Genomic DNA, 27582 nt, shown 5'->3' on the forward strand with positions numbered 1-27582 from the left:
GATGGATAGGACCTGAACCAGCTTAAGGCCACATCATTTATAACTGCCCACTTTTCCAGTCTGTCAATGAGCAAGTTATGATAGACTGTGTCAAAGGCTGCACTGAGGTCCAACAGAACTAAGATGGCGCATTCACCAGTGTCTTCAGCCAACAGCAGGTCATTACAGACTTTGAGCAGCGCAGTCTCAGTACTGTGGAGGGATCGAAAGCCAGATTGTAATATTTCAAATAGGTTGTCGTCACTCAAATGCGCTACTAATTGTTTGAACACAGCTTTTTCCTAGGATCTTTGATAAAAATTGAAGTTTTGAGATTTTTTAAGGAGAGGTTTGACTAAAGCAGTTTTAAAATAGGCGGGGACAAAGCCAGAGGTCAGAGAGTTATTTACAATAGATAAAATGAAAGGAACAACAGCAGGCATAATCTCCTTCAGTAGTCTGGTAGGGACCACATCCAAGGGGCAAGTAGATGACTTCATGTGCTTAACCATATTATTGAGTTAGAGGCTCTGGGGTAGGTAGATTGTGAGGCCGGCTGTTATCAGTCTGGGATCTGATTTTTGAAATTTTTTCAGTAAAAAATGTTTGTGCCGAATTTCCAATATCGAAAACGATGCGAGAAATAGGTGTTAAAATAGTTGCATTTTAACTCATTTAAATACAGCTTCTGTGAATAAGTATCGTTAGGCAGCACTACTAGCCTTTGTTGTAACGAGGGGTGCATCAACAGGCAAGCGGAGATGTGTACTGTAGGAAACGCGTTGGGGTGAGAAAGCATTGCTTTCAATGCTATCACAGACTGAAGGCGTAATGCAGCTATAATGAGACCACTTCCAATACGCAGGGAAATAAAACGGTACTACAAAAGAAAAATTTGACATATTATATATAATTAGAAAGCTTATTCTATTCATTTTAAATACAGCTTCTGTGAATAAGTATCGGCTGGTAGCCAGTAGTACTAGCTTCTGTTGTAACGAGGGGTACATCAACAGACAAGCGGAGAAGTGTACTGTAGCGTTGGGGTGAGAAAATGTTGCTATCACTGCTACAAAGAATGCGCAATGCATCTATAATGAGACGAACCTTTCGAATACGATGGGATATGGAACGGCATTACAAAAGTAAAATGTGACATATTATACATAGTTAGAAAGCTTATTCTATCACCTGTTGGATCGATGAAGTGTAGATCAAGCCAGTTTGTACTACAAAGTTCGAGAACACCCAAAGCAACATGTGTGGTATTACAAGCTGACGTCTGTTTCTGGAGTAAGACCGGACCAGAAGCTGCTGCACACGTTTTGTTGACGGCACTGTTGCCCTTTATAGTACAGTCTGGCTTGATTGAGAATTAATTTATTCAGTAGGTGAGAGCATAAGCTTTCTAACCATGTATAACACGTCTAATTTTGGAATATCGTTTTATAGGTCAACCGAAAGTTTTTTCATCGTCGCGTTCAATGCATGCACTCTTTGTTAGCACTAGCATAGACGCTGCACCTGACGAAACGTTGTCAACGATTTTGTGTAATATCTTGTGAAATACTATTATTATTGAGGACTTATGGGTATGCCTAAGCCATGTGTTTGTTCATATACCTAGCTGACAGCGTTTTCATTTGTAATTTTGCATTTGGAATACCGTTTTTATCTCGTTCACTTCCGCATTCAGCTATATCCACTCTGGTGGCTAAGTCGCCAGGAAACCTCGTTTGAACAACACAATCCATGCATGTACGTCTTCGTCAAGGTTTTATCTACATTGTGGTATAAATCATTTGAAGTTTACGAATGTTTGTTTTCTGTAATTACGATGAAAATGGAGATATGCACAGCATCTGGATTCTAAATTTCCCGTAGATGAAGCCAGTTAAAACTTACTGCATCACGTGTGCTAAGCCGACCAATGCTGTAACTTCATAACTCACATATGTATGACGTCACAGTGCCCATTCATTGTCAATGGGAAAAATTGGCCAAAAAAAGTCAGTGCAGCGAAACTTTCCACAAAGTAATAGCACACGATTCCCAAAGAAGCCGGTCAATTTGACATATGGCACATGTATGTGGTGCGAAAACTCTGGGAGGAGTAGCGGTCCAAAAAATGGGTGGAATAATAATAATAATAACTAGACAATTCCTGCAGAAATTGTGAAGTGTGGTTGCCGCCAACGCAAAGTCGACTTTGTGCTGAACGGAGTGAACAGTGGTAGGTAGTTGCTATGATGTCTGAGGCAGTTGCTAGGGTGTTGCTAGGTGGTTCTATGGAGTTCTAAGTGGTTTCATGGAATTCTAGGCGGTCGCTAGGGTGGTGCTAGGTGGTTGCTATGGAGTTTCAGGTGGTTGCTATTGAGCTCCAGGTGGTTGCTAGGGCATTGCTAGGTGGTTGCTAGGGTATGCTAAGTGGTTGCTAGGATGTTGCTAGGTGGTTGCTATGGAGTTCTAGGCGGTTGCTAGGGTGTAGCTAGGCAGTTGTTATGGTGTTCCAGGTGGTTGCTATGGAGTTTCAGGTGGTTGCTATTGAGCTCCAGGTGGTTGCTAGGGCATTGCTAGGTGGTTGCTAGGGTATGCTAAGTGGTTGCTAGGATGTTGCTAGGTGGTTAATATGGAGTTATAGCCGGTTGCTAGGGTGTTGCTAGGCATTTGCTATGGAGTTATAGGCAGTTGCTAGGGTGTTGCAAGGGTATTCTAGGTGACTGCTAGGATGTTGCTAGGTGGTTGCTATGGAGTTATAGGCAGTTGCTAGGGTGTTGCTAGGCATTTGCTATGGAGTTATAGCTGGTTGCTAGGGTGTTGCTAGGCATTTGCTATGGTGTTCCAGGTGGTTGCTAGTGTGTTGTTAGGTGGTTGCTATGGAGTTCCAGATGGTTGCTAGGGGGTTGCTAGGGTATTCTAAGTGGTTGCTAGGATGTTGCTAGGTTGTTGCTATGGAGTTATAGGTGGTTGCTAGGGTGTTGCTAGGCAGTTGTTATGGTGTTCCAAGTGGTTGCAAGGGTGTTGCTAGGTGGTTGCTATGGTGTTCCAGGTGGTTGCTAGGGTGTTGCTAGGTGGTTGCTATTGAGTTCTAGGCAGATGCTATGGTGTTGCTAGGTGGTTGCTATGGAATTCTAGGCGGTTGCTATGGTGTTGCTAGGTGGTTGCTATGGTGTTCTAGGCGGTTGCTAGGGTGTTGCTAGGCAGTTGTTATGGTGTTCCAGGTGGTTGCTAGGGTGTTGCTACGTGGTTGCTATGGAGTTATAGCCGGTTGCTAGGGTGTTGCTAGGCATTTGCTATGGAGTTATAGGCAGTTGCTAGGGTGTTGCTAAGGTATTCTAGGTGGCTGCAAGGATGTTGCTAGGTGGTTGCTATGGAGTTATAGGTGGTTGCTAGGGTGTTGCTAGGTGGTTGCTAGCATGTTGCTAGGTTGTTGCTATAGTGTTGCTAGAAGGTTGTTATGGTGTTACAGGTGGTTGCTAGGGTGTTGCTAGGTGGTTGCTATGGTGTTCCAGGTGGTTGCTAGGGTGTTGCTAGGTGGTTGCTATGGAGTTCTTGGTGGTTGCTATGGTGTTGCTAGGTGGTTGTTTTGGAGTTATATCTGGTTGCTAGGGTGTTGCTAGGCATTTGCTATGGTGTTCCAGGTGGTTGCTAATGTGTTGTTGGGTGGTTGCTATGGAGTTCCAGGTGGTTGCTTGGGGGTTGCTAGGGTATTCTAGGTGGTTGCTATGAAGTTATAGGCGGTTGCTAGGGTGTTGCTAGGCAGTTGTTATGGTGTTCCAAGTGGTTGCTAGGGTGTTGCTAGGCAGTTGTTATGGTGTTCCAAATGGTTGCTAGTGTGTTGTTGGGTGGTTGCTATGGAGTTCCAGGTGGTTGCTTGGGGGTTGCTAGGGTATTCTAGGTGGTTGCTATGAAGTTATAGGCGGTTGCTAGGGTGTTGCTAGGCAGTTGTTATGGTGTTCCAAGTGGTTGCTAGGGTGTTGCTAGGCAGTTGTTATGGTGTTCCAAGTGGTTGCTAGGGTGTTGCTAGGTGGTTGCTATGGTGTTCCAGGTGGTTGCTAGGGTGTTGCTAGGTGGTTGCTATGGAGTTCTAGGCGGTTGCTATGGTGTTGCTAGGTGGTTGCTAGGGTGTTGCTAGGTGGTTGCTATGGAGTTCTAGGCCGTTGCTAGGGTGTTGCTAGGTGGTTGCTATGGAGTTCTAGGTGGTTGCTAGGGTGTTGCTAGGTGGTTGCTAGGGTGTTGCTAGGTGGTTGCTATGGAGTTCTAGGTGGTTGCTAGGGTGTTGCTAGGTGGTTGCTAAGGTGTTCCAAGTGGTTGCTAGGGTGTTGCTAGGCAGTTGTTATGGTGTTCCAAGTGGTTGCTAGGGTGTTGCTAGGTGGTTGCTATTGTGTTCCAGGTAGTTGCTAGGGTGTTGCTAGGTGGTTGCTAGGATGTTGCTAGGTGGTTGCTGTGGAGTTCTAGGTGGTTGCTATGGTGTTGCTAGGTGGTTGCTATGGAGTTCTAGGCGGTTGCTAGGGTGTTGCTAGGTGGTTGCTATGGAGTTCTAGGTGGTTGCTAGGGTGTTGCTAGGTGGTTGCTATGGAGTTCTAGGCGGTTGCTATGGTGTTGCTAGGTGGTTGCTATGGAGTTCTAGGCGGTTGCTAGGGTGTTGCTAGGTGGTTGCTAGGTCTTTACTGAGTCCAATGACGCAACCCATAGTTCTCTATGACAAACGGTTCAAAAGTTATGAAATATCAAACATCGGCCAATCAGGAAGGGGGGCAAGGCTAATCTACACCAATGGACAAAGGACTCTCTACTATGTCCAATGAGGCATTGTACAGGGGCGACATAGCTCAGGAGGTAAGACCGATTGTCTGGCAGTCGGAGGGTTGCCGGTTCAAACTCCGCCCTGGGTGTGTCGAAGTGTCCTTGAGCAAGACACCTAACCCCTAACCCCTAACCCCTAACTGCTCTGGCGAATGAGAGGCATCAATTGTAAAGCGCTTTGGATAAAAGCGCTATATAAATGCAGTCCATTTACCATTTACCATTTACAGTTTGTGGGCAATTTTTCCGCATAGAGATGAATGGCAGAATGGGGAAAAATTGCCTACAAAAATTCAAATTTTTCAAAAACCGTGCAACCAATCTTTCCACAAAGTAATAGCACAACATTCCCGATGAAGCCGCTCGATTTGACATATTGCACGTGTATGTGGTGCGAAAACTCTGGGAGGAGTAGCGGTCCAAAAAATGGGTGGAAAGAAAGAAAAATAATAATATGTGAGATAATAGTAGTGTGATTGCCTAAGGCAACCACACTAACTAGACAATTCCTGCAGAAATTGTGAAGTGTGGTTGCCGCCAATGCAAAGTCGACTTTCTGCTGAACAGAGTGAACAGTGGTAGGTAGTTGCTATGATGTTCTGGTGGTGACTATGGTGTTTTAGGTGGTGTCTAGGGTGTTGCTAGGTGGTTGCTATGGAGTTTGAGGCGGTTGCTAGGGTGTTGCTAGGTGGTTCTATGGAGTTCTAGGCGGTTGCTGTGAAATTCTAAGGCGGTTGCTAGGGTGTTCTAGGTGGTTGCTATGGAGTTACAGGTGGTTGCTAGTGTGTTGTTAGGTGATTGCTATGGAGTTCCAGGTGGTTGCTAGGGCATTGTTAGGTGGTTGCTAGGGTGTTGCTAAGTGGTTGCTAGGATGTTGCTAGGTGGTTGCTATGGAGTTATAGGCGGTTGCTAGGGTGTTCTAGGTGGTTGCTAGGGTGTTGCTAGGTCGTTGCTATGGAGTTAGAGGCGGTTGCTAGGGTGTTGCTAGGGTATTCTAGGTGGATGCTATGGAGTTCTAGGTGGTTACTATGGTGTTGCTAGGTGGTTGCTATGGAGTTATAGCCGGTTGCTAGGGTGTTGCTAGGCATTTGCTATGGAGTTATAGCCGGTTGCTAGGGTGTTGTTAGGCATTTGCTATGGTGTTCCCGGTGGTTGCTAGGGTGTTGCTAGCTGGTTGCTATGGAGTTATAGGTGGTTCCTATGGTGTTGCTAGGTGGTTGCTAAGGCGTTCTAAGCAGTTGTTAGGGTGCTCTAAGTGGTTGCTAGTGTGTTGTTAGGTGGTTGCTATGGAATTCTAGGCAGTTGTTAGGGTGTTGCTAGATGGTTGCTATGGAGTTCAGGGCGGTTGCTAAGGCATTCTAGGTGGTTGCTTGGGTGTTGCTAGGTGGTTGCTATGGTGTTCCAGGTGGTTGCTAGGGTGTTGCTAGGTGGTTGCTATGGAGTTATAGCTGGTTGCTAGGGTTTTGCTAGGTGGTTGCTAGGGTGTTGTTAGGTGGATGCTATGGAGTTCTAGGTGGTTGCTATGGTGTTGCTAGGTGGTTGCTAGGCATTTGCTATGGCGTTATATTCGGTTGCTAGGGTGTTGATAGGTGGTTGCTATGGTGTTCCAGGTGGTTGCTAGGGTGTTGCTAGGTGGTTGCAATGGAGTTCTACGTGGTTGCTATGGTGTTGCTAGGTGGTTGCTATGGAGTTATAGCTGGTTGCTAGGGTGTTGCTAGGTGGTTGCTATGGAGTTATAGCTGGTTGCTAGGGTGTTGCTAGGTGGTTGCTATGGAGTTCCAGGTGGTTGCTTGGGTGTTGCTAGGTGGTTGCTATGGTGTTCCAGGTGGTTGCTAGGGTGTTGCTAGGTGGTTGCTATGGAGTTATAGCTGGTTGCTAGGGTGTTGTTAGGTGGTTGCTATGGAGTTCTAGGCAGTTGCCATGGAGTTCTAGGCGGTTGCTAGGTCTTTACTGAGTCCAATGACGCGACCCATAGTTCCCTATGACAAACAGTTGAAAAGTTATGAAATATCAAACATTGGGCAATCAGGAAGGGGGCGAGGCTGATCTACACCAATGGACAAAGGACTCTCTACCAAATCCAATGAGGCATTGCACAATTTGTGAGCAATTTTTCCCCATAGAGATGAATGGCAGAATGTTCAAATCTAGAGAGAGACCAGAGTACTGCTGCTAGAAGACAGAGCATTGTGACATCACAAGGGTGAGAAGACAGCATTGTGACATCACAAGGGTGAATATTCCGCCATTCATTCTCTATTGGAAAAATTTCCCAAAAAAAGTGGAATTTCTCAAAATCCATGCACCGAAACTTTCCACAAAGTAATAGCACACCATTCCCGATCAAGCCGGTCGATTTGACATATTGCACATGTATGTGGCATGGGTATGATTAATATCAACTAATCTGCGTTAGTATTATAAATTGTACCAATGTCTTGCTTCGTTTAAGCCATTTTTCAAGTCGCTGTGGTGTTCACATCTGGAGTTATAAAGCTTTAAATAGGGTACCCCCTAAATGGGCAAGGATTAGCAAGATTTGGCTTGTGCGCTAAGAGGTTAACTGCGGCATTGTATTTCTTCATTAAATCCTTCATATACTCAAAATAAACGTGGAGTTTGCAGGCCTTCCATTTACGTTCTGTTTTGCGTACCTCTCTCTTTAGGGAGCGGATGTGGTCGTTGAAATTGTTTTGGTTCTAATTCTGATTGGGGCAACTGAATCCAATGTTGCCAGGCAGAGGTCGTTAAAGGAGTTCACCAGTAGGTCAGTGTCAGAGAAGAGAGGCAGCTCGGAGGAGGGGGACGAAAATGCATCCAAAAATTTGCTAGCTGTTGTTGAGTTTATGATGCGAGAGCGAATGGGGCCAATGTAACTTTAGGGGGCGGAGAGGAATATAATTTAAACACAATGCTAAGATGATCAGATACAGATATTAATAAGTTCCATACTATCATTCTTCAGACCATGAGAAAGAACAAGATCGAGAATATGTGTGTTGTGTTGGCCCTGTGGGGTGTAAAATAAAATTAAAAGACTCTAAAAGGTTGAGAATTTCTCCCGCAAGTGCATCACTAGGACAGCATACATGAATATTAAAATCACCAATAATACAGATCCAGTCATAGTTACTCAGAAGCAAAAAGAGCAGGTCTGAGAATTCAGAGACAAATATGCTATTTAGGTTTAGGAGGGCGGTAAATTAAAAGGAATAAAATAGATTTATGCTTGTTAACACAAAATGTTAAGTTATCAAAGGAGGAAAATTCCCCACAGGATACGAGCTTATAGACATAATCGTCTGTAGATGACAGCGACCCCCCCACCTCGGCCAGACAGCCAAGGTTTCTGAGCACAAGAAAAAGCTGGAGGAGTCGCTTCATTCAATGCGCTGTATTCCTCTGCTTTTAACCAAGTTTCAGTGATACAAAAAATATCAATATCATTAGATGTAATAAAATCATTGCATAAAAAGGATTTGTTGTTTAACGTCCTTACATTTAAAAGTCTAATTTTTATAGCTGTGCTTCGGAGGGCGGAAGGGAGAGAGTTTGGGGGGACATAGATTAAATTATTTCTATTCATTTTCTGCCAGTAGGGGGCAGAGTATGTTTTTTTGGTCTGCTACGGTTAATTCTGACAGGAGGGACAATGGTTATAGGGTGAGTAGGGTTAGTAGGGGGTCCTGGCTCCACGTGAGCAACAGAGCAAAAGCATGAGGAACTAGTTAGACTGGCACTAGGACCCCGGGGACATCAATAGTAGTGGGACTGGTTAGAACCAGAGACTGTAAAAATATATGGACAAAGCTACTGTGACTTCACCCATTGACTCTCCGTGGGTCTCTAAAACACGTTTTGAAGCTCAATGGCGGGCGCGGCCATGTTGTTGATTTGGAGCCAAAACCATAGAGTTAAGCGGTTCTGTGATTTTTACAATGTGATTGACAGTCCGGCGCGGAAAAACCCATCAACCTGAACGAACGATTGCAGAATGAACTTGATGCGAGCTGACTGTCTGCCGTTATGTTTTAAAATATATTATCAAATTTAATTTCCATCTGTGACTGTACTGTGTCATGTAATCACATTATATGTATGACATTAATAATACAATTATGTTCAGTTATCTTCAATTTATGTTTCTCAGCAAAACGAATATGCTTAGCTAGCATATCAGCTTGCCAGTGAGCTAGGTAGGCTATCCGTGGTTAGCTCACGCATTAGCAATATGAACCACAGGGGAAGAACATCGACTACCCTGATGGTCAATCAATCAGAGATGTGTAGGCTACTGCTGATTTGACTAGGCTAATTTTCATATAACTGTCTGGTAGACCTGCTGTTAACCGAGCAAGTTATCGTCATAGGTTTTTGCCACTGTCAGTTAATGAGCCAGTAACTGCTACTACTCCATCACTGTTTGTGGTGTTCACTTGCTGGGTGACGCTAGCTGACCAATCGTTCGCAAGTCACTTTTTACCAAATAAAAATTAACACTGTCAGCGGTGATTAACAAATCTACCAAGTATTTTAATAACTGATCTGCAGGCGTGTAAATATGACAACGCACTTTGTATAGCAAGTTTTCCACCTGGTGCATGAAGACAAAAATAATGTAGGCCTACATTGAATTTCTAATTGTTATTAGGCTATTTTTTTTTTCTTGTAGATCATCAAAACCAATGGAGAAAAGCCAATATACGCAAGGAGCCCCCAGGACCGATTCTGAGAACCACTGTCTTAAATGCTAAAAACATGTTCCTTTCTAAATGCCAATCTTACAAAGATGGTTAATTTTGTTAAATTCTGTGTGTGTGATTTCATCGTGTGTTTTATGTTATCCAGTAAATAAACCTTAAGACTCTTATTTCGCTTTGTGAAACTGAAAATTTTGCAGTGTTTATCCCAAAATCGCGATTGTAGTAGCTTTGTCACATGCGTGAAGCATGGCCCAGGTAGACATTTATGGAATGTACACGACTGATAAATTTGAAAAATTGAATATTGAACAGGGAGTTCATTCCACCACTGGAGAGCTAGAGTAAAGAAGCTCCGTGATCCTGTAACTTGGGTGGGAGGGGGTGCAAGGCGCCCTGCTGCTGCAGAGCGGAGTGGTCGAGCAGGCCTATATAATCAAATTATGTCCTGCAAGTAGATAGGGGCCATGCTGTTGGCTGCAGTGTAAGGAGTGGAGTAATGTGGGAGAATTTGGGAAGGTTGAAGATGAGTCAGGCAGCGGTATTTTGAAACATCTGTAGTGGAATTTGTGACGCCTGGGTATCTTTCAAAATAGCTGTGTGTAATACCACACGTTGTTTACGATGTTGTCGTCCAAAATGTAGTATAATCTGGCTTGACTGACAATTAATTGATCCAATAGGTGAAAGAATAAGCGTTCTAACAATGTACTATGTCTAATTTTACTTTTGGAATAGCGTTTTATAGCTCAGCATAACTGAAAGTTTTGTCTCATTATAGCTGCACTATGCATTCAGTCTGTGGTAGAAGTAAAAGACACTGCACCTGGTGAAATTTTATGGATGATTTTCGTCATTTCTTGAAAAATATTATTCTTGAGAAATTCTGAGCATGGCTAAGACAAGGCTGATAGACCTAGCTGATATACTGTTTTCTGGAATAAGTTGGAACTGGGGAATGACAACACTGATTCTGTCTCTGCCTCTTTCCACTGAACACAGATAAGATTTCATCGTCCAAATTCTTGATTTTGGTCATTTCAACAAATGGTGTCACTAGGGAACACTTTATTGGGGACGACTAATATCATTTTCAAAGGACGGGTGAAGTATACCTCATTGCAGTCTTCCAGTATCAAGGAATTAGGGAGTTCACTAACCATAGGCTCAAAATTGTGGAAAGAGCTATCAATTAGGTAGCCTAAGAGTTTTCTTGCGGTCACATAATTGGTTGCATTGATCAGATTCTGGACCAAGAGATAAGTAGAGTGGGTGTAAATTTCTAAAAGAGGGTCCCGCAAATGGTTAGGTTTAGCTCGTAGAAATACAGAGCAGTTTGGAAGAAAGCTCCTGAGCACTCAAATGCTTGCCACTTCAGGATCATAAGTCTAGTGGGAATACCGGTGGTCTTAGTGGGAATAGCCATGTCAAACTTACTCGCCACTCGACAGACCTAGGGAATTACTTAATCAGAGCGCATATGCTCTGAGTCTGCGTATAGGAGTTTGTCCTCTGTGCACACTTGAGACCACAAGACGCCATTAATTGTATCAAGCGCAGACCCCGACCAAATTAGTGTATTGGCTCCAATGTAGATGGAGTGGGACAGCTGGGGCACCACACTGAAGTAGTGGGTCAGTTGCTTCTTCATGATCTGAAAAGCAAATGCACAGATCCCAATGCTCTTCATTGACATCTATGGGAATTCAGCTGAGAGTAGTCTGTGGCTCTTATGAAGGGTGGACAAGCGTCTTTGTGGGAAAGAAGGTCATCTAAGTCTTGGACAGATGGCAGACTTCTCAGACTAGATTGCCACAAGGGCATCCTGCACATTCACCCATGCCCCACCAGTGAGTAAAGAACTGTAAAGTTGTGGTTTGGCCAAATCCAAGGCACACAGGAATGACTCACGTTCGTGTCGAAAATGGGCTGGAGGCTAAGTGTACTCGGTCTCCTGAGGAAAGTCACTGAGAGCAGATGAGAGGTTTTTGGGGGATACTGGGTCTCCAGAATGGTGTGTGTGGGACTCAAGTTCTATTTTGGATGAGTCCGCAGTGGCTGAGAGGGTCTCAGCCCCTCCATTGGTTTGCATGGTTGTTTAGTTGTACCAACATCAAAGGGTTTAGGAGAGGTGACTTGTGCCCTTAGCTGTCTCCAGTTCCAGTCGATCAATGGAGCCAACCTGCTAAGCAGGTATGTTCCAATGAGTGGGCGTTTGGTGTTAAATTGGGAAATGTAGAAAGGATGGATCATCTTTATTCCCTGGAAACCAAACTCGAACCAGGTTCTTCAAGTGATGGAAGCACGGTCCTGGGTGTGATGTTTAAGTCACAAGATTCCACATTGAGATGTTTACTGGCTGCCAGCATTACCTGGGCAATTTCCGAGAAAGTAGCAGGGCACATGGACCTCTGATCCAGTGTCCAACAGTGCACTCAGACTTACAGTCTTCAATAACAACTGTGCCTTAAATGCGTTTAGTGTTTCCATGTTGGACCAGAGTAACTGCAAAAGTGGAGTGGCTTTGGCTATTAACAAGACAGATTTCTCGGAAGTTAGCAGGTGTTCCGCTTTGCCTGCAGATCCTTTTTCCCACCCCACAAGACTCTTGGTTGTGGAGAGGCATCTTGGCCTAGTCATGCTGTGAGGGTGTCCCTATTACCCCCCTTTAACCCTCTGGGGTCTGAGGGTAAACTGAGGAACACTAGTGACTGTGCCATGCTCTGACATTTGTGACAGGAGCCAGAAAACCAGGCTTAGATGCAGGAAAGTTGATATTGAGTTTTTTTATAGTATATGCAAGCTGAGAAACAGAGCTTCAAATAGATGTATCATACATGGGATTGGACAATTACTGAGGAAGTTGTGCTGTTTTGAAGTTAGACATTTATGCTGAATGGGCTGCCAGGAAACCAGAGATTTTCACTTCCAAAGATTGACAAGGGATTCCCACACTTTTGTGACATATTTCCTTAGCAACCATGTGTTTAAATAGATAACAGTTACACCAAATTACACATAATGCATTGTGATGGTATATTCTACCTATTTGATGTTGAATGCATGGAATACAAATATTTAAACTGCTTAGAAATCAACTTTAATGTAGGTTGAAAGCAGAAGTTGGGATCCTCACTGCCTCTTGTTCACATCCACTCAGACTTTGAATTAATTTATTCAGCCTTAGTCACACCCCTCCTTGAATAATAATGATGCCTTTGACAAGCTGTCAATAGCTGCTGTCCTACTACTCACCAGTGAAAAGAATAGTACTTTACATCATTCTAAAAGTAATTAAACTACCACAAACTACTGGGAAATGTAGCTACTAGAGCTTAAATAGATACCAAATTACACATAATGCATTGTGGTGGTATATTCTACCAATCTGATGTTGAATGCATGGAATACGTAAGGAATAAACCACAATGGGCAACTAGAAAGGTTACAATTCCTGAAGGAATTGTGCGGGCTTGCTTCAAATTCGAACTGGCACTGGCCGCAAGCCTCAACGCGGATTGTAGCTGTGTCCGTAGCTTCTACTCATGCGTGCAGGATAGCATCCGTACGCGCTAACTAGGTTAACTAAAGTAGGCGAAAGGCTAACATGTTAAGATGTTATCTTCTGTACAGATGGGATTTCTGTGAGTTCCCGCATGTTTGATGAATGGTGCTACTCGTTTCAGCAAGGCATCAAAACGCTTAGCACACATTTGGAAATAAGAGTGGTGGACCTATACCATAACTCAATCAAATTCATCTCCCTAGCTCTGTCTTGCTTTTTAAAATGGTGTGGTCACGCACTGTACAGTGTTTTTCCTGACCCCTGAAACCGGGTTTGACTGCCAGCTAGTTTTATGATAGGTTCGCCGTCACTTGTTACCTAGCCAGTATTAAAATTCAGCTGGGTTTTAGCTCAAAATGGTCTCACGGCATGCTTTTTATCCTGGTTCGCTAGCTAACTAACTACTGAATTATATTATATAGTAACAGCGGTTACTATAAACGCAGTCGTTAACAAAGATAGAGAAGAAAATGCGTCCTGTAGCCATGAGTTAAATACGAAACGCCTGTTCTACCGTCCAAATAAGAGACGATTCAGTATTTTGCGCGATGGGTGGCAACCCTAAATGAAGCCAGTAACTAGAACCGTGATTCAACCTTGCCATCAATTGCGAAATTGGACACTGAAAAAGGGAGGGGACATAACAACAATTCAAAATCGAAAGAATAATGTTGCTGTTTTAACTGCGTTAGAATGCTGGATTTTGTAGCGCGTTGATTTTAGAACTGTTAAAAGGCCGAGGTATCCCTTTACTTCATTTACTTTTACCATGTAAATGGACTGCATTTATATAGCGCTTTTATCCAAAGCGCTTTACAATTGATGCCTCTCATTCGCCAGAGCAGTTAGGGATTAGGTGTCTTGCTCAAGGACACTTCGACACGCCCAGGGCGGGGTTTGAACCGGCAACCCTCCGACTGCCAGACAATCGGTCTTACCTCCTGAGCTATGTCGCCCCGCAATCCATTCGTTCTTGTCACTGGCACTATCTAAATTCAGCTCGGTAATTTGGCAGAGAGCATTAGCCACGTTACCAGCGTTGTCACACGTGATAGAATCTCCCGCGACACTCGTAAAAAAGTAGACTAGATTGTAAAAAACACAAGGTATTTCCTGACTACTTATGCAGACCTGCCAACCTTAGGAAAATATTTTGAGTACCACAATAGTCAGTGTAACGCTTAGTTCACACGCTTTCGCACCACTTCGCTTTGCACGCACACACAAGCCTTTCTTCATAATTCTAGTTTTGACTGTTAAAATGATCCGGAAAAATTGTATAATTTGACCTGATTCTAAAATATCACTTGCACTGCACTGGGCTATATTACGATATACTTTCAAGTCAAAAGTTTGAGTACACCTGTTTAAAACAATTTTTTCATGATTAATATTTCATTATAATTAATTATTTGCTACGTTAGCAGTCAACAGTCAAACACCTTTGCAATGGTCACTTTGCTCCAACAGAGCGTGCGCAATTAAAAGTTTGAACAGGAAGTCTCCGTAGCGTTTGAGTTACTGCAGCTAAATTACTCCATCAGTTATTCACATGTCTCGTAACGAGGCTAAATCGCATGCGAGCTACTACTATGGCTAACTATATACGCAAATTTATCTCATTAGGATATACCCCTTGCAATACATCATCTTATAAAGTTACCGAACATGTTTTACCGTTTTATATGTTAACATTACGGTCACATTTTTGTGCTTGATTATTACTCCCCACTTCCCATTTTACCTCAGCAATGCAGCGTTATGCCTCGATGGATAATAAAGTACTGCTGCGTATCAGTGGATGTTGAGTGGGTCGGGGAGGGGTTACAGAACCACAAGCACAAGGTCGTAGCATCTGGTTCAATCCGAGGGATGTAGTTTAAATACCAAATAAATGTACGGTATTGTTTTGTATTAATTGGTTGTTTTCCGTAATTCCGTAATATATATATTTTTTATTTATTTTTTTTTTGCGTAGTTTCAGCTGGCATTTCGTACCTGCGTATTTTGACCAAGAATTGCGTGGTTGGTACACAAAATGCATGCAGGTTGGCAGGTCTGCTTATGCAGGAATGTCATGCAGAATGGTCCCCTCACAACAAGCAGACAGAGAGAGATAGAGAGAAAGAGAGGTTAATTATTTAACTTTTTCTCATGTTTACTGATCGAACGCAAGTTTGATATTAAGGTATTAGAAAGTATACATGTTTAAGAAGTCATTTCTGCAAAAAAATTTGGGTGAAAAAAAGTGTTTTCAACTAAAACACGATTTCTGGAGAATCACCTTTTGTGACTTAACCCTCTGGGGTCTAAGGGTAAAATGAGGCACACTGGTAATTGTGCGATGCTCTGACATTTGTGTAAATTTCATCAACTTCATCAAATTTCATCAACTATATACAGTGATTCCAAAGTGTTTCATATCTTTGTTTTCAGCACAGACTCAGCTACAATAATATGGCAGCAGTAAGTAAGCAGTAAGGTCATAATCATGTGTGGACTTTAGACTGCTCTAAAAACACACAAACTGTAAACAGTAGTTTTGAACATGCACAGGAATGTTGTAATAAAGCACACTGAACAATTGTGAATAAGACTTTTGGTCACTGAAATGAGTTCATCAAGGTCTTGGGTATCAAATGATGACAAAATATTTGAGCAAATCCAATGAGAAATATAAAATACATTGCTAAAAGTTAGTGTTGTGACTACTATTTTTCAACATCAGGTGAGAATGGGAGGGCAAATGGCCTTTCTGTAATGAATATGCATTGGGTAGGACGACCTGCCAGCTAAGTAGGCTATTCACACCTGGCCGCATGCCTCCCCACCACTAAGACAAAGACTCAGTGAGCCATTTAGAAGACAGAAACAAAGACATCTTTTGATTTTCAGAACCTTTATTGAAGCAAACTATACGCATGGAAGATGAGATGAGACTGGTGTACTCTTGCAACGCCTGCGTGGCCTCTTAGCTAGTGGTGAACTAGGCCGTGTTTCCTGATCAGCATCTCTGTAAATATGATAAAAACAAAATTGTTAGGAAATGTGACATCAAATCAAACTTTATTTATATAGCACATTTCCTTCAACAGGTGAAAATTAAATGTGCTTTACAAAAAAGGGACAAACCACTAACTAATGAAAACAAAACTTAGGAAATGTGACATAGTTACATCATATACAAACAAAGAACCAAACAAACACAACCAGACGCAGAGAGGTAGCCTGTAATTTTTAGATGCAATGGTTAGAATCGTTCGTAGTGTGGGAGTTTAGAGGTGCGCATATTAGTGAATATTCCTACAAACACACAGAGAAGTTCTAATACAGCACAAATATTTACAAATAATGCAAGCTATCAACGAAACAACATTATCTAATCTAAATAAACATTGATATTCCAACTGAACTGCACGCAACTCATCAATAACAATGCCTCAGTCTGAAGTAGGTCTGTTTAGCTAAGTGGTTATTTTATTGCTATTTCCCAAACTAACATACAGTATGCTATTATCGATTGTGCGAGGACACCCAGTTTTAGAATCCTAGCCACTCCACTACACGCCACGCATAGGCTATTTATTACCAATATGATCGTAAAAAATACAGTAACAGTACATGCCTCTCTACTTGCTACTTCTAACACAACCAGACGCAGAGAGGTAGACCTAGCCTATAATTTTGAGACGCAATTGTTTGAATCGTTCGTAGTGTGGGAATTTACAAACGCACATATCACTGTATATTCATATAAACACACAGATAAGTTGCAATACAGTACACAAATTTATCAATATGATCATAAGAAATACACTTACTCATGAAGTTGATCCTCAGCTGGATCAGTTCACTGTTCGAAATGACACCTCTCTTCATCGGTGTCGACTTCAGTGACCGGACCTCTATGGTTCACGTCTTCTTCATCATCGCTCTCCAACAAGGCATGAAGCACGTCAAGTCCAGTCATTTTCCAAAATTAAATGAAATGTTTACCTCAAAAGAAGTGAATTAGGCTATGCTTTTACATTTTATCCTGCTTTCGCAGGCTTGGCATTTCTCACATGGATCTCGCATCGCCCCTCCCCTAGTCCCCTTCTATGGAGAGTAATTATAATGTCCTAAGCATGTGAATGCGATTTGGACTTCCTGCTGAGCGAAATTCACATAGTAATGAGTAAGGATTAACAAAGCATACATGGTCTAATTGATCAAATTTAAAACATTTAAAACAATTTATATTATTTACCAATGGGCGCACTGGAAAGTTGCGATTCTAAGGTTTCTGACAATGTTTTTGTTGCGTCTGTATGATAACTGCTTGTGAAGTTAATCATCCAAATAAAACAAAAGTTAATTTCATCTTGTTGAGCTCCCGACCCCACAGGGTTAAAGGCTTTGCAAAAGAGGCTATGCCTTGAGTGAGGTCGGCTAAGGAGTCCTTAATGGAGTCCAGTTCAGCTCTGAGCTTCGCGTCTGGTTTCCTATCCAGCTTCCTGAATCTGCTGTCCTGCTGTGAGTCATCATTCCTATGCTCTATCACCCCCCCACTCCTGTCTGTACACCTTTGCCCATGGCTATGGCGTGGGTTCCCATAGTCTCTCTGCCTACCATCATAACTCCTGGACCCCTATCATTCCTTCCACCTGCCGATTGCTGTCTAATGATGAGAGGAGAGGTCCTGAACCCTCAAGCTGAAGTGGGGTTCCGGAGCTTTTTATTTCAAGAACTCTAGGTTCTTCCTTCTTTTCATTCTGACCACTTGGACGGATGATGGCCTCCCAGGCCATTTGCGCCATTTTCTGGATGCAGTGCATTGAGGGCCTTCAGTGATCATCACCATGGGCCACAAGGGTGACAAGAGCATGAATGGATGGGTACAGGTTGTGGAGGAATAAAAACTTAAAGGCTCGGTCTTCCTTAAGACCAGGCATATTTATTCCTTGGAAGAAAGCATATCTCAAGCAATTATAAAAATCACAAGGGTGCTCAGATCGGCCATGTTTTACCTGAATTGCAGAAATTGTGGCTGATGTCTCATCAGCAAAGGGTGCATATTCTTTGGATAATGCTTTGCGCAGCCGGTGATAACTGTCACAAACAGAAAAGGGCTATGCTTCTATGAATGCCCGAACAGGGCGAGAGGTCATCTTTTAAATGAGTTTGGCCTTCTCTTCCTCAGTCGCTCGCGACAGCTCAGACAGGCTATGTGCAATCTCCCGCAGGTAGTCTACCACGTTGTAATCGAGCTTCTCGGGATCGAAACATTCAATGTCCTTAGCTAGTGCATCAAGGTGTTTCCAGTGTGGTCTGTTTGGAAACCTGTGAGACCTTCTTGACGAGCTATATGAGGAGTGTGAGTGTGGAGTGTGGTATCCCAGCTGTCTGAGTCAGAGGGACTGGAGCCAGATTAGTTTCTTTGAGAGATGTGGGACCGTGATCTGTATCGGCGCCTCCTACGGGGCGAAAGTGAATCATCCCTGCAAGACTGGCAGTATGAGACCGCAGTTTCCCCTGAGATGGAGAAGAATAGCAGTCTGATTCATCGCCTCACCGAGGGTGAGAAGAGCGGTGTTCTGCATGGGGTTGCCGTGGGGAGCAGTCCGATTCCCTGTCTGAGGGGGAGTGCATGAAGCGGACTTCCCATGCTCGGTGAGGAGGCGAGAGTGAGGGAAATCTGTGCCTCTGTGTCTCCCTTCGAGGAGGCGAGAGTGAGGGAGATCTGTGCCTCTCTCTCCTTACGAGGAGGTGAGAGTGAGGTAGATCCGTACTGCTGCAGTGCCCGTGAGGGAGGTGAGAGTAAGGGAGCTCTGTGCCTGTCTCTCTCTACGGTGGGGACAGAGGGAGACCAGGGAGTGAGCAGAGTGCTCAAGTCGAGTGTCCATGCGCTCAGTCAAGGAGGAGTACAGCTGTCTTGCACCAGACGTAGTGACCAAGTTTTTTTTTTTGCTTAACCCCTTAGCGCACATGCCAAATCTTGCCAATCCTTGCCCATTTAGGGGGTACCCTCTTTAAAGCTTTATGTGAACACCACAAAGACTTAAAAAATGGCTTAAATGAAGCAAGACATTTGTACTATTTACAATACTAATGCAGATTAGTTTATATTCATAATTTTGGAAGAAATAAAGTGCCACAAATGCAATTGTCTAGACAAATGAATTTGCACTTTTTTAGTTCGCAAAGAAATACAGAGAGATTGCATATATACAGCAGGTTAAACTATACATGTGCTGGATCAAAAACTTCTAAGGGTGGATATGTAGAACTACTATAGATTTATGAAGCAAAAACCCAGCGTCTCCAAATCTATCCAACATGTCTAAATTATGCATTGCTGTAAATCACAACATATTCATGCATTTCACTACAAATCAACTGTTTTGACTCAAGAAACTCACTGTTGTACATTTTCAAGTGGGAATTACAAGCGTTCCATCAGTACAGTGGCCTAAAATATCTAGGGGTCCAGAAACATATCCAAAACCTCTCCAAAAATGAATAAAATGCCTTTTGTCCATTATATAGCATATAAAGGAGCCCCTTATGAAGGTTTAAGATGAAACATTGCTATCAGATTAAAAAATAATGCAAAAAATATTGCATTATTAATACAGTACCTAAATGTGTAATTATTAACTCTTGTGTGTATTTCTATACTCTGTACTCTCGTATGTTTTCTTGTATGGGGATGGGACGACATGAAAACTATTTTCAACCGCCCACCACGTTTTGGCAATGTTCCAACTCTCACGTCATCACTGTTGCATGGTTCACAAAATCTATTACACTACTAACTAACACTTACATTACAGTGTGAAATATCCACATTCTATAATACCACTAACCTATTTAAAGACACTCAATTTCAAAAATAATGTATATAACCGAAATGTAGAGATGAAACGGTATGAACATTTCATATCACAATTATAGTGACCAAAATTATCACGGTCATCGGTATTATCGCGGTATTGTTAAAATGTGCTGAAAATGTTCAAAAAATACTGATACACACACTGAAATCATTTCACCAAGTTTTATATTGAAAACCACAAATAAAAGTAGCAGCACTATGCACTTTTTGTTTGCATGAACACTAAAATAATAACATAGCCAATACCTTATGTAAACATATGAAAACCATATCAAATGTGCATTAACATGAAAGATGGCACCATGTGGCCATGAGAGGTAACTGCACTTTGTGCACATTGCAGATAAGAAAACAGCAACCAAAAAGACATTTCTTCACATTCTATGCTCAAGCAATGAGATCTAGTCTTTTACAGATTTTTCGGCACTGGTCGTGCCTGACCAGAAAAGCTTGTAAGGACAATTTCACTGTTTCATTCATCGTTGTTGGGAGGGTTTTCTGTTGTTCAGCCCAACTCTGTGAACCATGTATATGCTTTGATGACAGGGATATTGAGGATTCATCTAATTCCCCAATCCTCCACCCACAACACATTCCCCCTGCTCCCCAAAAAAAAAAAAAAAAAAATTTAAATAGGGTACCCCCTGAATGGGCAAGGATTGGTTGGATTTGGCATGTGCGCAAAGGGGTTTAGAGGGTCTTGGTTGATGCATATATGCAGCAGTGTTTGTTACTGCTGTCAGTTTGAAACAGTCTATATCGATTGTGTATTTTAGCTGGAACACTGTAATGGCCAATCAGCATCCAGGACCAGAGCTCTCCATTTTATAATTATTATATACTGACTGGTCTCATTTACTAAATACGCAAACACTCTCTTAAATAAATGGAATTAAACACAAATGCCTGCAATGTCAATGTAGCCTAAATTATCAAGTATAATAGAATCAGTAGACCTATCCCTGGAGGTAATACTCTCAGTGTAGAACAAGCAGCAGGAATGATGACATGCTGTTAGCCATTCTGACTGCTTGAAAAGGATCTGCAAGATTGATTTCAAATTTTATGGGCTAATGTAGAGTACTTCAAACCCATATTTGAGCAGTTCTTCAGGTCATGTGTTTCAGCTTTTATTCAACCTTACTATTATATCAAATATTTTTTGGCATGGTACATATAAAATAATAATCACACCAGCTGAGCTGGATCTTAGGGGAGAGGATAGAGGGAGTGCCACCATTTTAGCAATTTGTTTAAAATCTGGGTTCAAACCTTGATGGAGTCGGTCAGATCTGCAACAAAGAACAGCTGCTTGATTTTGGTGATGGCGGAGGCTGTCAGGACAACAATCTGCTGAACATAGACTATTGTCTGCTCATCTGTCAGGTTGGCATCAGGCTCGATGTAAGACCTGAGGAGAGAAGGGCGAACCGAGCAAACACACACACACACAAACACAAACACATTTACTGTTTTAGCAGCAACAAATATAGATGCAAAATGTAAAATTCTATGGAAGTCCAGCATCAAAATTCTTTATTTATGCATAATCTCCCAAATGAGCCTGTATCTGTTACTTTCAGCATCCCAATGCTATCTCCAGATCCCTTATACCAGATGCCTGTAATTTGAGATCAAAAGCTATAGCCTATATGACACTGGGTGTATTAACAACCTATTTGCATGTAGTGGATGCATAGTAACAAAAGTTTGTGCATTGTTAACCATGTATGAGGTGTGAACCTCCTGCTCTGTGACAGCTTCGGACTGAGGAAACTCAGTGATAGCACCACCGACAACTAGCGGGTGCCCTCGCTTTTTCAATGCCACTCCATTCACACTAACGAATGGATAAAAGTAGAATCATATGAAGCATAATTAACAAATACTGTTCTGATAACCAAATGGTCTGAAGCATACAACATGAATGCAGGCTATTATAATCTTACAGTACCATGTTTCTGAGTTCCTTAGCCTGCGCCGCTTAGAGATAATCTTCATCTTCCCGTAACCTGAACCGAAAGGAATCATGTTTTACCAAATTTACCTAAATATTTTACTAAAGTTATTGAAACCTGTCCCCCAATGGGAAAAGCAGTTGTGATATGAGGGTGTGCTGTTCTGCCTTTGTTACGACCTGGTCTAGGGTCAGATCGTAACAGGGTAAATGATAAGGAAAATGGGTAGGGAAATGTACTGCAAACTGACCAGTAGCTCTGGTCCGTATCTGCCTATCCATATCTAACTGAATGCTGGCTAGTCTTCGAAGTGTACTGGGCATGAGGTGGCTTTGAATGTTGAACGTTGGACAGTTAGCTGATAGTTGGAAACGAAAAGCCCAAATAGCATTGCCCCCAAGGAGCATTAAGGTCTCCACCCAAAGTAGCTTCAAAAAACAATAAAGGAAAAAGCAAACTGCAAAAAATATCAGCAAACAAAGCAGAGCGGCTAGGCGAGAATCGGACTCGAACACGAGAGCGAAAGGTCAGAAACACAAAATGCAAACAAACTAGAAGGGCTAAGGCAAGAATCAGAGTCGATGGAAATGAGTCAGTGGTCATACACAAGATTTAATGGGCAAACAAAAATACAGACCAGAAGGGCTAGGTGGGAATCGGAGTCAAACAAAGATAGGGTCGAATACGCAGTCAAACGAGGCAATCACTAAACACAACACACCAACCACAAGTTTGACGAGCTAGTCTCCGCTGGTAGGCAGCAAACAGTGGCTTTTTCAAGCCGAGCAACCAGATATGGAAACGGAATTAGATGACAACTGGAACGAAGAAACACACAAAAGTAACAAATGTAAACACAAACTTACGACTGGCGTCGTAACAGCCTTATAGAGCCACAGACAATGCCTCCCATTGACACTGCACCCTCGGTTAGAAGGCAGAGGATTTCTCCCGCACAGAGGGTGCCCTAGCCATAGAACGGTGGAAGCCGTTGGAAAACCCTTTCCAAGGCAGAGGTGTTTGTCTTTTGACTTACAGAAGTAGATCCCCTGCTTTGGAAACGTCTTTTGGTGTACCTTTTATTTCCCTCTCAAGAAAAATAAATACAGAAGCGTAAGAATGAATTTAGAATTTAGAGTCAAATCAGAAGTTAAACTTAAGACGTCTCTCATATTCTTGTGAATTCATGGTTTAAACACAATTTATAATGAAACCATACCATATTCAAACCCATAACAAGAACTGTGTTAGGGAATATATAAATATAAAATTTCACACACTAGTTCCTGGTTTTAGGGTGTATTTTGATTAAAAGGGAAACATTCCCAACATAATCTTTAAAGCCAGTTATCTGAACTGTTTTGCAAAAACACAATATTCAAACAGTCATACCTCCAGAAATAATGACTTAATCTTATGAAATGCCACCTCATTTTTGCAGTCCTGATTCTGATACTTTAAACATGAGATAAAAACTGAAGATTTATAATTTTCCAAAAGTATAACTGGCCAAAGTATGTGGTTGATCACAAATATGCATCAATTTTGAATTCTTTGGGTTCAACAATAGAGAGATAGAAATTGTAATGTTAAGAATGGAGGGATGAGTATAAGAAATCTGTGGTAATGTCTTGTAGAAGGTGTGGAGAATGTATGAGGTGGAAGTGTGGCTCAGCAGCATTTGTATCTTACTCACTGGAATGGGTGGGCTCCACTGCCCCAGTGGAACAGCTCCAGGGCCTTGTATAGCAGCCGGACAGGGAGCGTGAAGCACATGATGCTCAGGGACATGGTGGAAATCACAGTAATGGCACTGAGCTGGAACAGGCAGAGAAGCCCCAACACCAACCCGGTCAACACCACCCCTGTTCTGCCCATCTCCCGCCAGTAGATCAGGTCCATCACTGCCAGGAGCCAGGGAGAGAGAACTCTTTAACTTAAAACCATTTTTCTAAATAATGAAGATAATAAATAACTATCTATAATACATATTAATTACCAAGAAATTGCCTAGACAGGGAAGACACAAACAGAAAATGTAAATAGGAAAATGAACTCTGGGAAGAGGTATAAAACAACTAAAAGAATTAAGCTAATTAAAATTAATTTAGAAATTTAAGTATTTTTGACTTTGCAAGAGTTTACAAATAAACTGCCTATTCTGAATATTAAAAGTGGCAGCCGAGATGCAAATCACTTGAAACTGGTCAAAATGAGATACCAGAAGAAAATATGATGCACCTTCTGTCAAAAAATGATTGATTGATGCCCCGCCCCCTTAATATTTCACCCTCTGATATGGTCCGGTTTTCTATGATGTACATATTGTCAAGATTTGATTGATCAGTTTGACCTTTTGACCTCTGATATGGTTTGGTTGGTGAGGGATAAGGGTATGGGGAAAGGGTGGGGTTGTGGCTGCCAGATGGTGAGGATAAAATATAGACATTTAAAAAAAAAAAAAAATTTTTAAAAATGTAAATGTTCAGAATGCTTGGTGTAACTACACTCCTTGTGGGGCGAAGTGTTTGTGCAACTTGAAACTTAAAAAAAAAAAAAGTTTTATCCTTTACCAGTAAAACAGGCAATATGTGAGAATATGTAAGTAACTAAGTTTTAAGCAGTGCTTTGGACGTTAGTTTAAAGAAAACAAGCCCAGGCATGTATGCATAGTCTTAACAAGCCGAATAGGGGAGTGTTAAAGCGATATAAGAGAGGTTTTTAAGAAAGCTAAAGTAGAAAAAAGCACACGCGTTAGTTACTTAGCTGATTTCCTGCGACAAAACAGAAGTGGAGGGTCTCTAGGTAGATGTTCACAGCTGAGTAGCGAGGATCAAAATGGCCACAGCGAGCCGGTAATCATGGACAGAGTTAGGGAGGAGCCACTGTAGCTTTAGAGCAATGCCCCCCACACAAAGTTTTGAAGAGCCCCATCAATCAATAGTCGGCGACGTTTTGTACGCCGGGAGATGCATGCAGAAGGCACAGACACGTCCGTGACGCAAAGTGGGGATGTATCGGAACAGGTGGGGTGCCCTGTGAAGCGCGGGCCCTATGGTAAACATCAATTCAAATTTCCCGCAAGGAGAATGTTTTATGCCTTTTCTTTTTCTGAATACAGACACAGACCTAAACTTAAGTTTTTCAACAACCATGTAAGAAAGAAAACATTTCTTACAAACAACTTGATTAGAGTCTAAGAAAAAAGGTTTTCATAATATTACTCACATTTTTAAGGCTTTAAAAAGGGGTTTAAGTGGAGATTGCACACGTTAGATACCATATAAGGGGGTATAAAACATATTGAATAATTACACTGATCTTCATAAAATGTTGTATTAAAAATATTTTTAGCTAAAGCCTACATTGACATCACGTGTTGGTACAAATGGATGTTTATGGTATGCTCTAGCCTCTGTGAATCCATGCACATGGCAAAGGCATCCCTGCTTTTCCAACAGGGCGAGTGCGTTGAGGGTTTTATAAATGAATAAAGATAATAGGGGTTTTTATACACCCCCATGTCAGAAAGAAAACATGGGGATGCTAGCTACTTCATTTTTAAGTCTTTAAAAAGGGTTTAAAATTAAAATTGTGCACGTTAGGAGCCATATAGATGTGTTTGGTATCTATAGGCAGCAAAAAATGGGTTCAAAATCGTGTTGAATAATTATACAGGATTTTGTAAAACAGTGTAATTCAAACTACTGTTTATAACGAAATATTTTATCAGCTGAGGTCCCCTGTGAAGCGCGGGGGGAGTACACAGGCACACAGACACATCCGTGACGCAAAGTGGGGATGTATCGGAACAGGTGGGGTGCCCTGTGAAGTGTGGGCCATATGGTAAACATCAATTCAAATTTCCCGCGAGGAGAATGTTTTATGCCTTTTCTTTTTCTGAATACAGACACAGACCTAAACTTAAGTTTTTCAACAACCATATAAGAAAGAAAACATTTCTTACAAACAACTTGATTAGAGTCTAAGAAAAAAAGGTTTTCAGGCAACAACCAGATCAGTTAGGCCGGGCACACAGCACAGAGAACATGAACTCACAAATTTTACATGCAATTAATGCTATAACTCAAAACAACACCCCACAAGCTGCTGAAAACATTCCAAATGTTTTTATAAACCCAAATCTGCTACAACTTGTTAATAATATTAACCACAACACTAACGACATGCATGAAATGGCTGGAGATTACTTTGATCGGTTGAACGAGGCTTTGGCAAACCTTACCGCTGGTGATGATGCACTAACCCCTGCAGCAGACTCTTTTGGTTTTCTGAATGATGCTTTAGATCGACTAAACCAGGAAGGGGGGGAATCTTAATTAATTACCACTAACGCCTACAGCTGATAACCCACAAGGTTTTGGTGATGTGCATGCTGCTGCTGCTAATAGTAATGATGATGTTGGTGTGGTGACTTGTGGTCCTGACATGGTAGTGGTGCAAAGGTCCTCCTTTAATTGTGTCGAAATTAGGCAACGGTTTAACTTTGCATCCTTACACGACGTGAGCAGCTATGAGGACTTCTATAATGTGCTGCTAAACTTACTAGATCATTTATTGCGTAGAGCTATGCAGTTGGCTAGACCCAATGATGTGATTCAGCTGGAGTTGCGTGGTGACTCCCTGTCTGAGGGTGTGTCCATAATTGCTAATGGCGGTAATTTAACCTCCCCCCGGTTCAAAGCATGTTGTATGAAAACATTGTCACGATGGCTCAGATATTCTAACCACTGAATTGTCGGTGTTGAAAAAGACTTTTGCTTGAGAATGTAATTGTCAGGCGTAGTGATAGCCAGTGTGTCTTTGGGCAAAAAACTTGTGCAGAATTGTTTCATACATACAGAAGCTATTGTAACACCCTGAAAAGGGTCAAGACCGGTGCAGCTGAGTACCTCGCGTCTAAATCTTAGACACCCCTCCCGCAAAATGACCACGTCATTAATACAATACTCAGACATCTCCTTGCGAAAGTCAAACACCCTTCCAGATACGGTTGCGTACCATTGCATAAACTCAGACCTCTCCTTTTCTGAAATGGTATTGTAACCATAGTATAAAGGTGGTGGGTACGGGCCTGTATAATTCTGATTTGCGACTGTGTTCCAAAAGTGTGGAAAGTAGCCTTTTTGGCATTTTCAAAGCCTAAAGCCGATGGCATGGCGCTCAGCTTCATTGTGAGGAAGCTGAGGGAATCTATGTAACGCTGTTCAAATGCATCATCGGTGATACAAAGCAGTTTGCTGCCTTGAGCTATAATGGATGGTGTGACGCCTTGTTTAATTAAGTGTTGCATGATTAGGTAGCCATCATAACCCTTTGAATTGTGTGCAATAAATGTGTACCCTTTGTATTTTGGGGTACGGAAGTGACGGGAAAAGGCCTCCACACAACCGTCACCTGCTGCTGTCCAACGCACCCCGTTAAAATCGATACAGCATATAAAATTAGCGACATGTACACTGTCATCCTGTCGGCACTCAAAATCGTAAAACACATAGCGCTCGCTTGGCTGTTCAGGTTTGACTTGCTGAATGTAACAATCATGTCTACTATCAGCAACCAGCTCATCATTACAGTTGACGCAACGCCACACACTACAACGATGTGTTACAGGTTTTTTAGCACTGACGATGTTCATCCTGCCACACTGTTCGCAATACTTGTGTGTGTCGCATG

At 42.1% G+C, this 27582-nt stretch overlaps 1 protein-coding gene across 5 annotated transcripts in view; it reads right to left on the minus strand.

Annotated features, from left to right (window-relative positions):
- The window catches only part of rtn2b (reticulon 2b), a 138454-nt gene that overhangs the window by 91970 nt on the left and 18902 nt on the right, over nt 1–27582 (minus strand). For all 5 annotated transcript variants that reach the window (XM_064352051.1, XM_064352052.1, XM_064352050.1 and 2 more), the window contains exons 2-3: nt 23582–23789; nt 21200–21338 (exon numbers count right to left, since the gene is read on the minus strand). In XM_064352051.1, coding sequence (XP_064208121.1) covers nt 21200–21338; nt 23582–23789 — 347 coding nt within the window. The remainder of the gene's footprint in view (nt 1–21199; nt 21339–23581; nt 23790–27582) is intronic.

Source organism: Anguilla rostrata, chromosome 9 (genome assembly GCF_018555375.3).
Source record: "Anguilla rostrata isolate EN2019 chromosome 9, ASM1855537v3, whole genome shotgun sequence".
NCBI classification, from domain to species: Eukaryota; Metazoa; Chordata; class Actinopteri; order Anguilliformes; family Anguillidae; genus Anguilla; species Anguilla rostrata.